General features: G+C 48.1%; 1 protein-coding gene across 1 annotated transcript; it reads left to right on the top strand.

Annotated features, from left to right (window-relative positions):
• Window positions 1-63: 63 nt before the first annotated feature.
• Window positions 64-13174, top strand: AP5M1 (adaptor related protein complex 5 subunit mu 1). Its single transcript, XM_032692131.1, has 8 exons — window positions 64-222; window positions 8399-9044; window positions 10193-10420; window positions 10880-11019; window positions 11741-11826; window positions 11927-12042; window positions 12291-12387; window positions 13036-13174. Exons 1-8 carry the CDS (start codon window positions 155-157, stop codon window positions 13116-13118), a joined length of 1464 nt encoding a protein of 487 aa, XP_032548022.1. The 5' UTR covers window positions 64-154; the 3' UTR covers window positions 13119-13174.
• Window positions 13175-14367: the final 1193 nt, after the last annotated feature.

The following is a 14367-nucleotide window of genomic DNA, read 5'->3' as shown; positions in this document are numbered from 1 at the left end:
CTCCTCCCCGGCCGCCATCGGCACCGCCGGCGTCGGCATCACCGCCGGCATCGGCATCACCGCCGGCATCGGCATCACCGCCGGCAGCGGCATCACCGCCGGCAGCGGCATCACCGCCGGCAGCGGCATCACCGTCGGCATCAGCGTCACCACCATGGCCCTGCGGGCGCTGTGGCTCCTCAGGCACGACCCCGCGGCCGGCGGAGCCGTGCTCTTCTCCAGGTAGCGGCGGCGGGGCGGAGGGAGGAGGGCTCGGGCACGGCGGGCTGGGCAGGTCCGCGGGTCGGGCTGGGCGCTCTGGGGGGTTTCGGGTGTTCCGGGGGGGGGGGAGAGGGTGCTCTGGGGTGAACGGGTGCCCTCAGGGGGTGCGGGTGGGTGTTCTGGCGGGGTCTGGGTGCCCTGGGGGACCCGGTGCTCTGGGGGGTCTGGGTGCTTTGCGAATCAGAATCTTCCGGGGGGTCCGGGTGCCCTCAGGGGGTGCGGGTTTTCTTGGCGGGGTCTGGATGCCCAGAGGGACCCGATGCTCTGCGGGGAGTGGGTGCTCGAGGGGAGTCCCAGTGTTCTTGGTGCTCCCGGTGCTCTGGGGGGATCGGGTGCCCTCGGAGGGTCCGGGCGTTTTTGGGTGAGCGGATGCTCTGGGGGTCCGGGTGCTCTGGGAATCAGGATGGTCTTGGGGGTCCGAGTGTTCTTTGGGGGGTCTGGGTGCTCTGGGGTGTCCCGGTGCTTTGGGGAATCCGTGTTTCGACCGCTCCTCCCCTCGGTGCCGGGGGAAGCCCAGAGGAAACTCCCCTGGTTCACCGCGGAGGCTCCGGAGGGTTCAGAGCATCCTCGGGACCACAAACGGATGCAGAAACACAAAAACATTATGATGCTGAATAAATAAGTCCCCTGGCTCATCCCAGCGCCGCTGGATATTGTTCACTTCTGACCCCGATTTCGAAAGTTTCTGGCTTCAGATCATGTGCTTTTAACTATATCTGGGTTTGGTTTTTTTACGACTTCTGCATTTTGCACCTGACTTTGCTTGCTCTGTTCCTCTTTCTGTTCATCACTGTAAAGATTTTAACCAGCTCTTCTCTGTCCTAACATGGAAAAGGACGAGGCAGTGATTATGGAATACTATCAAATTAACAAAATGGGCAAACAAGAAAACGTTTTTTTTTTTTACTTACGTTATCTTCATATTGTTCTGTAGCTGTACAAAAAGTAGACTTTTTTTCAGTCAGAAATTTAACTTTTCATTTGATGTTGATTTTTCCATACAAATACAGGGGTTTTTAAAGCTATTGGAGGAGTCCACTAAGGAGCCCTCCAAAGGAGGAGTTTTTATTTACAACTCTTGCAGAGTTTTAAGTAAGACTTAGAGCTAGACAGGCTGCTTTTGTTGGGCTGGCAAAATGTGTTGCCCTTTTTACCTCTGTGACTTCAAGGAAATCAGTTCCAAACAATGAGAGGAAAAATAACTGAGGCTAGGGAAAGTTTAAGAAAAAAGATCTGGATAAAGAGAGTTACAGTCCTAGTATGAATTCAGTAAAACCAGAGAGAGAACCTAGGACTAAAGAAAAAAACAACATAAAAAAGAGCAAGTAGACTATCTTCCATCTTCAGGTGCAGACAGATCTCCACATTGGACATTCCTCTGATTGTTTTAGGATTAGTATTATGGTCCTTGTATTACCTACAGGACTAGTGATGAGGCCTCCCCTCTACAAACACAGATAAAGAGAAAGCCTTGTCCCAAAAAAGCAGGGAGTGTAATCACCAGGGAGGAAGGGGGGGGCTGGTGACAGGGATATGTGAAGTAACTTGTCACACAGTGAGCGGCAGAGACAAGGAGTCCTCGCCCTTTGAAAGGGCAAACTATACTTGATGCTTCAAGTGATTTCCAGACTTAGATCTTTCAAGTTCTCAGAGGCAATAATAGGGCCGTGGAAGCCCCAAGTTTATCCTCCTAACTGACCTTAAATTCAACAAAGCACCCAGACAATATAAAGAATGCGGGATCACATGGAAGCCGCTGGTTTCGGGACTTACGCACTCAGCTGGAGATACGTGAGCCCTGATCTTTAACCTCGGGGAAGACATCGGGGACATCAAAGCATTCCCTTTTCTTTTTTTTTTTTTTTTCCCCTGAGCTGATCATAACTTAATTCAGGCAACAAGTACGGTGTCTCTCTTGAATCGCCAAGTCCCTGGAAACTTTCATCTTTTTAAGTTTGCCTCGCTTTCCGGAAGGGAATACTGAAAAACGGAGATCTGAAGGGCTAATTAATCATCTGATGGCTCAGCTACGGCTGGGAAAATTCAGTGGGAGGAGGAGAAGGTTGCTGAGGTGTGTGGGCAACTTCAACATACAGAGCAGAGGCACTGGGACTTGAGCAAGACAAAACCAGACTGAAATATTTCCTCTTCCCTTGTTTTGGAAATGTCCACCAAAAATAAGAGCTGCTCACCAAGGTTACACACAGCCTGTTATGAGCAACCTCTCTCTGGAAGGCCTCATAAATTTTCGAGCTGCAAAACCACTTTGTTGCTTTGCTCTCCAGAATAGATGTGAGACTGCAGGGAGGTGTTTTACTGTCATCTGTATCCTGTTTACGGATTTTGTCGCTCTGGCTTCGCCCTGCCTGTGCTTGCTTTTTCCTTACTGGAAAAAAACCCAAACCCAAAAGCCCTAAATGCCTGATTAGGAATCAAAGAAAAAAAGCACAGTCACTGAAAATAAGCCTGAGGAAGTGCAGCTGCCTCCAGCCAGGGACTCTGCTACTCAGTTAAGAAAAGAGGGTGTAGGTGGGACTTAGAGGCAACAGGATAAGATCCATGGAAGTGTTCAGAAGCAGGAGGGAAGTGCTACAGATGGAGGTCATAGATATAACAAAGTACCACATTGTTGGGGTTGCAAGTTCCGTGGCAATTAAACAAACAGACTGTCGGTGTGACCTTAAAAAGATGGTATAAAAAGCAGAAAAAGTGAAAGCAACATGGTGCAACATAGCAGTTTTAAAATATGCTGTACCTTCTGTCTGTGACGTGATTGCATCTTAAATACTTGAAAAAAAAATGAAATAGTCATAAAAGCTTTAAGTCACATATCTTGCATGTGCAGCATGAAATCAGTTTTGTGCCCCGTCCACCCAAATTATACAGGCCTGGAAAAATTGGACATGTGTACAGTGAAATATTTTTGGATTTGTAATATTGTAAAGATTTTTAGTTGATCTCGTCGATCAATTGTGTAAGCTCAGAACAGCAACGGGAAACCTGTATATAAGTAACTTCCATTTTCTTAAATATCTGAGAACTTGTTTTCAGTGTGATCTCACCTCTTAGAAATATTTGGTTGTTGAAGTTTTGCTGCACTGGTGGGAGTCATTCATTAGTGTTTGTTAATCATCCTGTGCCTTTGTGCAACAGGCAGGGGCAGATTCACATTTTATTTTAAAAAATGAGTGAATGTAGCTGCTCAAATTTTCCAGTAAAAATCCACGGGCTAGAGTGAATCCTAATTGCTCATTAAATAGTTTTATTGACTTAGATTCTGATCCCATCAGTGTTTCTACCAAGTTGCTTCTGGCTTCCATGTACACAAGGGTTTTTTTAGGACCAGTGGGTTTTGGGGAAGGTTTGGGAAGGGAAGGTTTGGGAAGGGAAGGTTTGGGAAGGGAAGATTTGGGAAGGGAAGGTTTGGGAAGGGAAGGTTTGGGAAGGTTTGGGAAGGGAAGGTTTGGGAAGGGAAGGTTTGGGAAGGGAAGGTTTGGGAAGGGAAGGGAAGGTTTGGGAAGGGAAGGGAAGGTTTGGAAAGGGAAGGTTTGGGAAGGTTTGGGAAGGTTTGGGAAGGGAAGGGAAGGGAAGGTTTGGGAAGGTTTGGGAAGGTTTGGGAAGGGAAGGGAAGGTTTGGGAAGGGAAGGGAAGGTTTGGGAAGGTTTGGGAAGGGAAGGTTTGGGAAGGTTTGGGAAGGTTTGGGAAGGGAAGGGAAGGGAAGGGAAGGTTTGGGAAGGTTTGGGAAGGGAAGGGAAGGGAAGGTTTGGGAAGGGAAGGGAAGGGAAGGGAAGGTTTGGGAAGGGAAGGGAAGGGAAGGTTTGGGAAGGGAAGGGAAGGGAAGGTTTGGGAAGGGAAGGGAAGGGAAGGGAAGGGAAGGTTTGGGAAGGTTTGGGAAGGGAAGGGAAGGTTTGGGAAGGGAAGGGAAGGTTTGGGAAGGGAAGGTTTGGGAAGGGAAGGTTTGGGAAGGTTTGGGAAGGTTTGGGAAGGTTTGGGAAGGTTTGGGAAGGGAAGGGAAGGGAAGGGAAGGGAAGGGAAGGGAAGGGAAGGGAAGGGAAGGGAAGGGAAGGGAAGGGAAGGGAAGGGAAGGGAAGGGAAGGGAAGGTTTGGGAAGGGAAGGGAAGGTTTGGGAAGGTTTGGGAAGGGAAGGGAAGGGAAGGGAAGGGAAGGGAAGGTTTGGGAAGGGAAGGGAAGGTTTGGGAAGGGAAGGGAAGGTTTGGGAAGGGAAGGGAAGGTTTGGGAAGGGAAGGGAAGGGAAGGGAAGGGAAGGGAAGGGAAGGGAAGGGAAGGGAAGGGAAGGTTTGGGAAGGGAAGGGAAGGGAAGGGAAGGGAAGGGAAGGGAAGGGAAGGGAAGGGAAGGGAAGGGAAGGGAAGGGAAGGAAAGGGAAGGGAAGGGAAGGAAGGGAAGGTTTGGGAAGGTTTGGGAAGGTTTGGGAAGGGAAGGGAAGGTTTGGGAAGGGAAGGGAAGGGAAGGGAAGGGAAGGGAAGGGAAGGGAAGGGAAGGGAAGGGAAGGGAAGGGAAGGTTTGGGAAGGGAAGGGAAGGGAAGGGAAGGGACGGGAAGGGAAGGTTTGGGAAGGGAAGGGAAGGGAAGGGAAGGGAAGGGAAGGTTTGGGAAGGTTTGGGAAGGGAAGGGAAGGTTTGGGAAGGGAAGGTTTGGGAAGGGAAGGTTTGGGAAGGGGAAGGGAAGGGAAGGGAAGGGAAGGGAAGGGAAGGGAAGGGAAGGGAAGGGAAGGGAAGGGAAGGGAAGGTTTGGGAAGGGAAGGGAAGGGAAGGGAAGGTTTGGGAAGGTTTGGGAAGGGAAGGTTTGGGAAGGGAAGGGAAGGGAAGGGAAGGGAAGGGAAGGGAAGGGAAGGGAAGGGAAGGGAAGGGAAGGGAAGGGAAGGGAAGGGAAGGGAAGGGAAGGGAAGGGAAGGGAAGGGAAGGGAAGGGAAGGGAAGGGAAGGTTTGGGAAGGTTTGGGAAGGGAAGGGAAGGGAAGGGAAGGGAAGGGAAGGGAAGGGAAGGGAAGGTTTGGGAAGGTTTGGGAAGGGAAGGTTTGGGAAGGGAAGGGAAGGGAAGGGAAGGGAAGGGAAGGGAAGGGAAGGGAAGGGAAGGGAAGGGAAGGGAAGGGAAGGTTTGGGAAGGGAAGGGAAGGGAAGGTTTGGGAAGGGAAGGTTTGGGAAGGTTTGGGAAGGGAAGGTTTGGGAAGGGAAGGGAAGGTTTGGGAAGGTTTGGGAAGGTTTGGGAAGGGAAGGTTTGGGAAGGGAAGGGAAGGGAAGGGAAGGGAAGGGAAGGGAAGGGAAGGGAAGGGAAGGGAAGGGAAGGGAAGGGAAGGGAAGGGAAGGGAAGGGAAGGGAAGGGAAGGGAAGGGAAGGGAAGGGAAGGGAAGGGAAGGGAAGGGAAGGAAGGGAAGGGAAGGGAAGGGAAGGGAAGGTTTGGGAAGGGAAGGGAAGGGAAGGTTTGGGAAGGGAAGGGAAGGTTTGGGAAGGGAAGGGAAGGTTTGGGAAGGGAAGGGAAGGTTTGGGAAGGGAAGGGAAGGGAAGGGAAGGGAAGGGAAGGGAAGGGAAGGGAAGGGAAGGGAAGGTTTGGGAAGGGAAGGGAAGGGAAGGGAAGGGAAGGGAAGGGAAGGGAAGGGAAGGGAAGGGAAGGGAAGGGAAGGGAAGGGAAGGGAAGGGAAGGAAAGGGAAGGGAAGGGAAGGGAAGGGAAGGTTTGGGAAGGTTTGGGAAGGTTTGGGAAGGGAAGGGAAGGGAAGGGAAGGGAAGGGAAGGGAAGGGAAGGGAAGGGAAGGGAAGGGAAGGGAAGGGAAGGGAAGGGAAGGGAAGGGAAGGTTTGGGAAGGGAAGGTTTGGGAAGGTTTGGGAAGGGAAGGGAAGGTTTGGGAAGGGAAGGGAAGGTTTGGGAAGGGAAGGTTTGGGAAGGGAAGGTTTGGGAAGGGAAGGGAAGGGAAGGGAAGGGAAGGGAAGGGAAGGGAAGGGAAGGGAAGGGAAGGGAAGGGAAGGGAAGGGAAGGGAAGGGAAGGGAAGGGAAGGGAAGGTTTGGGAAGGGAAGGGAAGGGAAGGGAAGGGAAGGGAAGGGAAGGGAAGGGAAGGTTTGGGAAGGGAAGGTTTGGGAAGGGAAGGGAAGGGAAGGGAAGGGAAGGGAAGGGAAGGGAAGGGAAGGTTTGGGAAGGTTTGGGAAGGTTTGGGAAGGGAAGGGAAGGGAAGGGAAGGGAAGGGAAGGGAAGGGAAGGGAAGGGAAGGTTTGGGAAGGGAAGGGAAGGGAAGGGAAGGGAAGGGAAGGGAAGGGAAGGGAAGGGAAGGGAAGGGAAGGTTTGGGAAGGGAAGGGAAGGGAAGGGAAGGGAAGGTTTGGGAAGGTTTGGGAAGGTTTGGGAAGGGAAGGGAAGGGAAGGTTTGGGAAGGGAAGGTTTGGGAAGGTTTGGGAAGGGAAGGTTTGGGAAGGGAAGGGAAGGGAAGGTTTGGGAAGGGAAGGGAAGGGAAGGGAAGGGAAGGGAAGGGAAGGGAAGGGAAGGAAGGGAAGGGAAGGGAAGGGAAGGGAAGGGAAGGGAAGGGAAGGGAAGGGAAGGGAAGGGAAGGGAAGGGAAGGGAAGGGAAGGGAAGGGAAGGGAAGGTTTGGGAAGGGAAGGGAAGGTTTGGGAAGGGAAGGGAAGGGAAGGGAAGGGAAGGGAAGGGAAGGGAAGGGAAGGTTTGGGAAGGGAAGGTTTGGGAAGGGAAGGGAAGGTTTGGGAAGGGAAGGTTTGGGAAGGGAAGGTTTGGGAAGGGAAGGTTTGGGAAGGGAAGGGAAGGGAAGGTTTGGGAAGGGAAGGGAAGGGAAGGTTTGGGAAGGTTTGGGAAGGGAAGGGAAGGGAAGGGAAGGGAAGGGAAGGGAAGGGAAGGGAAGGGAAGGGAAGGGAAGGGAAGGGAAGGGAAGGGAAGGGAAGGGAAGGGAAGGGAAGGGAAGGGAAGGGAAGGGAAGGGAAGGGAAGGGAAGGGAAGGGAAGGGAAGGGAAGGGAAGGTTTGGGAAGGGAAGGGAAGGTTTGGGAAGGTTTGGGAAGGTTTGGGAAGGGAAGGGAAGGGAAGGGAAGGGAAGGGAAGGGAAGGGAAGGGAAGGGAAGGGAAGGGAAGGGAAGGGAAGGGAAGGGAAGGGAAGGGAAGGGAAGGGAAGGGAAGGGAAGGGAAGGGAAGGGAAGGGAAGGGAAGGGAAGGGAAGGGAAGGGAAGGGAAGGGAAGGGAAGGTTTGGGAAGGGAAGGGAAGGGAAGGTTTGGGAAGGGAAGGGAAGGGAAGGGAAGGGAAGGGAAGGGAAGGGAAGGGAAGGGAAGGTTTGGGAAGGGAAGGTTTGGGAAGGGAAGGGAAGGGAAGGTTTGGGAAGGTTTGGGAAGGGAAGGGAAGGGAAGGTTTGGGAAGGTTTGGGAAGGGAAGGTTTGGAAGGTTTGGGAAGGGAAGGGAAGGGAAGGTTTGGGAAGGTTTGGGAAGGGAAGGGAAGGTTTGGGAAGGGAAGGGAAGGGAAGGGAAGGGAAGGGAAGGGAAGGGAAGGGAAGGGAAGGGAAGGGAAGGGAAGGGAAGGGAAGGGAAGGGAAGGGAAGGGAAGGGAAGGGAAGGGAAGGGAAGGGAAGGGAAGGGAAGGTTTGGGAAGGGAAGGGAAGGGAAGGGAAGGGAAGGGAAGGTTTGGGAAGGGAAGGGAAGGTTTGGGAAGGTTTGGGAAGGGAAGGGAAGGGAAGGGAAGGGAAGGGAAGGTTTGGGAAGGGAAGGGAAGGGAAGGGAAGGTTTGGGAAGGGAAGGGAAGGGAAGGGAAGGGAAGGGAAGGGAAGGGAAGGGAAGGAAGGGAAGGGAAGGGAAGGGAAGGGAAGGGAAGGGAAGGGAAGGTTTGGGAAGGGAAGGTTTGGGAAGGTTTGGGAAGGTTTGGGAAGGTTTGGGAAGGTTTGGGAAGGGAAGGGAAGGGAAGGGAAGGGAAGGGAAGGGAAGGGAAGGGAAGGGAAGGGAAGGGAAGGGAAGGGAAGGGAAGGGAAGGGAAACCCATCCTTGATTTTAACAGTAACCCAAAGATTTTTATAACGTTTTTGCTTTCTCTGACAGCCAGAAAAGGGCTTGGGTGGCTCTGCTCCTGGCAACTCCGTTGGTATGACATTCTGGGTGAATAAATAAATAAACAGGTAAATCAGAGGCTCTTGTTTCCTTGTCCCAGGCGTTACCCCACGGTCGAGTTGCGCGCCGAGACCTTCAGCGGGTCCACGTACGTGCCGGTGCCCTCGGACAGCGCTTTCCTGAAGGCCCTGCTGTTTGAGCTGAGACTGGTGGACGGCCACGTTTTTGTGGAGCATCGGGACACTTGCACTCGGATCGACCACTCCTCGGTGTATTCAGTGTCCACTGACTCAGGGGATCTCTGGCCTGTCCTTGCTTTCCAGAAGAGTGGGCTGATCTACGCTTGTCTCCCGCTGGTCGAGGGGCCCTTGGAGCCACGGCCTCCCCTCCTCACCGTCAGCGGGCTCTCCCAGGGACTGGCTCTTCTGTTGGGAATCATGGACTACATCTCTCCCAGTCGGAAGAACGAAGCTGAGATGAACACAAAGGTGGGCCAGCTCCGAAACCTGCTCGTCCAGGCCTGTCCCCTGGGCACCCCCTTGAACACAAACATCCGCGGCCTGAACAGCTCCTTCGAGGACATCCAGGAGATGCCTGCGGATAAGGATCAGCCGGCTTGGAGATCCAGCAGCTACAAAGGCAAACCTCAGGTCAATGTCTGCATCACTGAGAAGGTCAAGTGCATGCAGTATGACCAGAGGGATGCGGTGGACACGTGGCAGGTTTATGGAGCTGTAAACTGCAAGGTGAGGGTATGTGGTGTGCAAGACTGAAGTAGTTTTTGTGGGACACTGGGAAAGTAAATACTCTTGTCATTTTACGTGTGAAAGTAAAGTGAAATGGCTGTTTACTCCTCAGTAAAGTTAAGAAACTCACCAGCAGGTTTCTAATACAGTAATATTTCAGAGTGTGACCAATATTACATATTAATTTGATGCTTTAGTTCTATTTTGATTTTTACTGTGTTTTTTTTTTCCCCATAGCAGTGGGAGTTGGACTAGATGGTCTTTAAGGTCTCTCCCAACTGAAACCACTCTATGGTTCTATAATTAATGCATTTTTTTTCATTAACTACTTATGGGACTTAAATGTCCAGCATGTATTTTCCCAAATTTTTCTTATTTTAAAGGAAACAGGGAGAAATAATTTCGTATAGTATTGGCTAAGAAGTGGTGGTCCTAACACCAAGTTTATTTCCAGCTATCTAATGAGCAATGTGTTAAATAATGATTAGAAACAGCACTTCTAAATGTCTTCCACAAGTATCTTTACATGAGCCTTTTTAATTAATTTTCCTACCAGACAAAAGTTTAATCTTCTATCCTACTTTATTCTATTACAACACCATTTTGAATGCACAAACATTGGTTGTTTGGCTGACATAAGACTAGTTGATAAAGAATCTGGTGAAAGAAACAGGTTGTGTAATTATTTTGAATGGTTTTATATGTGGCAATGCTTTTCAGTGTAGAATCAAAAATGGTTTGGGTTGGAAAGGACCTTAAAGCTCATCCAGTTCCAACCCCCTGCCATGGGCAGGGACACCTTCCACTATCCCAGGTTGCTCCAAGCCCCATCCAGCCTGGCTTTGAACACTTCCAGGGATGGGGCATGCACAGCTTCTCTGGGCATTGTTTAATATTGAAATATCTCACAGTGACCATTAATAGCAGGCTGGAATCCATTAAGTGGATGTTGTAAAAGTGACTGAATTAGTTAGACTGTCACCAAGTGTGTGATATTAATGTCTCAGTACTGATTGTCAGCCCTAAGGTAAAAATTTTGAGTGTGGTTTTTATTTTTTGAAAACTATAAATATATATATATTTTTGAACATCTAATTATGGCTTGATGGAGGTATTTTAGAATAACTTCTCGACTTTGTTTTTTCAAGTGTGACATAGAGGGATCTGCACCAAAAGTAACCCTCACCCTGAATCTCCCAAGCAATGCTCCTCCGCTCCAGGATATCGTGATCCATCACTGTGTGACCTCCATTGACCCTGCCATGCTCATGTCCTTTAGTGCTGAGCCACTGGATGATTCTGTGTACAATGGACCTTACAAATTTCCCTTCATTCCTCCCTCAGATTCCTTCAACTTGTGTTACTACACTTCCCAGGTAAGGACATCCCTGACCCTCATCATTTCCGAGTCTTCAAATGGGAATAAAAACCCCTGTGTTGTTGAAGCTGTGGGGATGAATTTGAGTCCAATACAAGTAGTAAAATGTTTTTTACATAATTAAGTGTTTCTTTATATATAACTAACTGCTTGGAAGGCACTTGAGTTGCCTGAGTTGCCTGAGTTCAGGAGTTGCTGGTACTTTTGATTTCTTGACAACACTGCTCTAACTTTAAATGAACCACTTAAATGCCTGAATTAGACAAAATCTATCCAGGCTGAGATGTCAAGTGCATGTACCACAAATCTGTGCATTGCAAGCAGCCTTGAAGAGTTTGGCACAGTCAGTAATTAATATGTTTGGTTTTTAAAGTACTTCAGCAATGTAAACAGTAATATAGCTGATCTCATGATGATGGTGTTAATATATCTTGAGAATGAATACAGTTTTCTCCAGGTTCCTGTTCCACCGATTTTGGGATGTTATCAACTCGTTGAAGAGGGACCACAGGTAAAAATAACAGTTAATTTAAAGCTCCATGAAAGCATAAAGAATTCTTTTGAGTACTGTGAAGCTCGGATACCTTTTTTCAACAGGTGAGAATAAAGAAATCCTAAATAAATTCCTTCCATTTCTCTGTGATCTTCCTGAAATGAACTTATGAGGATTCAATATAACAGGTTATGCTCTGTCACCAGTGGACACTGACCTTGCAAATGCTGGGAAGCCCCCTTGGATTTCCTGTAATTTCCAGAATACAGAATTGTACCAGGATTTTTGGTAACATTCCAGATACTTCTGTTGCTCATCCTGTTTCCCTGGGGGATTGTTTTCACGTGCCACAATCCTCCAGGTGGATTAAGCCTCCAGATCACTTCCAGCCCAGGGCTACCTGTTCCTTAAGGCTGCTAATCCCAGCTACAGATCAGCTTATCAAAAATATAGCTATTTCAAATTAAAACGATAGTTTTCACTTGAGCCTCTCTGACATCTACCAGGGCTGCCCTGTCACATAATTATCATGAAAATTTAAAGGTGAGATGATACAAAGTGGCTGATGCTGATCATAGTGTTAGTAAAACAGTATCAGTGAACTGAAAGATCAGCAACAGCCCCTTTGTGATTCCTGGGTCGAGACCATGATGATCCCCTCCTGCTCTGTAATTTCTCCTTCTGAATTAGCAGTTTGCTCACATAGGGGTGATTTGTCTGTATGCACATAAATAATGCCTTTCATCATTTTCTTGCTTTCTTTAACAAAATAGGCATTAAATTGTAGTTATTCCAATGGTTTTCTTTCTCCTCTGTCACACGTAGGGGCCCAGTTGCTCAGCTGGAGTACAAAGTTAGTTATGGCCAACTGGATTTGTCCCGGGAGAAGAACCTCCTGGTTTGGGTCATTGGTAAGAAACACACCCTGTGCACTCTCCTTCCTCCCCAGTCAGTTCTCCAGAGTGTGGGCACAGCTGGAGCATTTCTAACAGATCCTGTTTCTGGCTTTAGGACAGAAGTTCCCCAAGTCTTTGGAAGTTTCTCTGACTGGAACCTTGTCTTTTGGCCCTGCAGGCAAAGAGCACCCCACTGATTACATGTGCACTGGGAACACTGCTTATGTCAAAGTAAGTCACAGGCTCTGGGAAAAGAGGCCTTAATAGGCACTTTTTTAACTGCCTTGAGCTGGCTGTGAAGACACATTGGTTTAAAATCTTTATTCTCAGCATGGAGTTTTGTTTTCCTGCTTGGAGGATTTGACATCCTGTCCCATTGGAGTTTGTTTCACACCAAGAGCATGTAGCACAGGTTGCCAGTATTTGCACAGCAAGGGTGACAACATGCACCTGATCATGTTTTCCCTCTCTTCCTGTAGCTGCATTTTAGGATCCCAGACTTTACACTGACTGGATGTTACGTAGACCAACATTCTGTTCAGATCTTTGTACCAGGGAAACCCAAAATTACTGCAGGTGAGTTGCTAAAGATGCCATTAATTTAACTGCAACTGCATATTGAAGTTATGAACCGGGTGACAACGACCAAAATTATGGAGCTAATGCTGAACTTCTGTTCTCCAAAATTACACTAACTGAGACACAGAAGGCACTCATTAAACCTGAGCAGCTCTGCCTAATGGAAGCATTTTTATTTGTAGCTGCCTGTCTGTTGCAACTTCTGCCAGTCATGTCAGCAGAATTCTGTAAGTGCCTTATAAAAATTGTGGTCTGTACTGTTAACTTTGTGACAGGGCACGTTCTGCCCCAAATTGTAACGCAGAAAAAGCAGCGTTTTCTTCCTGTGTGTTTTATACTGAGTGTGCAATTTATATTCATCAAGCAAAATCCAAGCCATTCACCTGCTTTTGACTTAACCTCTGTTTGAATTTTAAGCTCATGACTGATACATTAGTAAAGGTAATTGAAGCTGAGACTTTAAATGTCTCATTATCAGAAACGATTTTCAAATAATAATAAGAGCCTTACAGTTTAAAGAGGCCATTATACCTTTTCTGTAAACTAGTAAGGATGGATTAGTAGTCACTTAAGTTGGATGAAGGAATGTCTGATTGTAAGGCATCCTGTAATGCTTATTTTTCCTGCTTTTTTTTTCTCCTGTAGCCCGGGAACTGATTTCTTCTGATTACTACCTCTGGAATTCCAAAGCACCAGCACCCATGGTGTACAAACCATCACTTGACTAATTTCCTTGCAAATAATTTTTTGTATTTAATCAAAGCATATAGTTATTGAGATTATGATACAGTGAAAATAAATATTTTCCAGCACTTGTGCTTTGTGTGTGTCCTTAAAATTTTCTGTTGAGGAAAAACAAAAGAGGGGTTTTTTAAAAAACATAAGTCTCTTAAAAACATAAGTTGGTTTTTATATTGTTTAGTCCTGGATGACACCCTAGGGTAGACAATTTGAAATGCACTTGCTGTGGCTGTTTTTACTTTCCCTTCTAAAACTAACTGGTACAACATACAAGCACCTGGTGGTAGAGACAAAGGACTCCAATTACTTCATTGGTTTTGTAAACCAGAGAGCTCTCAGGATGGGAAAGGTTTTAGTATCTTATTCCTGTCCTGAAATCACAAGAATCTGATCAGACCCCAGACTAAGAGGACAATTAAAAGCAAGAGTTCTGTTATTTTCACAAAATGCCTACAGAATACATAGATAATTTATATGTCAATATAAATTGTCAATAAATTATCAATAATTTGTCACATTTTAAGAAGGGCAGCCTGGCATGAGCAGCACCTCTGAAAGTAGAGATGACACAAGAGTCTTTATTGCCTCTGTCAGCAGAAGTGGTGACTCCCTTTCCTACATGCCTGCGAGCTGCTTGCTCAGAGGTGTGAACGTGTTTTTTCAAATCACAAGACTAGCTCTGGGCAGACAAAATCAGCCAAGTTTGCTGGAGGTCCCAAAAAACATCAGTGAGCTGTTTTCCCCGGAAAAATAGGCAGAAAAGGACTCAATTTACAGAGACAGATCTCTGATGTTGAGAATAATATCTGCAGGAACACAGGGAATGGACTTTAGGAGAGTCATCAGGAAATGTGCAGATTCTGGAAGGCTGGTGGAGAGCTGACAGAGCCTGGAGAGCAGCACAAAAGCAGAGAATGCTGAGTAATAACCACGTGCACCAGCTGCTCCTGCCCTACCTCCTGCTTCGCTGTACACCGTGTGATAAATCAGATTAGTGATTACGTAAGGAGAAAAGTTTCAAGCCATAATTTAAAAAACACTTAGATTGAGATAGTGATCTAATTGCTTGGTTGAATGTTCTAAAGGGTGGATCAATCCGTGTGAAACACTGTCCAGCTGAAACTGCTGCGCAAACTCAGGAAGCAGAACTTAGGAAACAGAGCTGTGCTACCACCTGCCTCACACAGGTGGGGTGTCTGCTTTGCTCAGCAGGTGACAGGTGAATTAGTGCTTTTG

Source organism: Chiroxiphia lanceolata, chromosome 6, assembly GCF_009829145.1.
Source record: "Chiroxiphia lanceolata isolate bChiLan1 chromosome 6, bChiLan1.pri, whole genome shotgun sequence".
Classification (NCBI taxonomy): domain Eukaryota; kingdom Metazoa; phylum Chordata; class Aves; order Passeriformes; family Pipridae; genus Chiroxiphia; species Chiroxiphia lanceolata.
The sequence above is the reverse complement of the archived record's forward strand: the minus strand, read 5'-3'. Positions and strand labels throughout refer to the sequence as shown.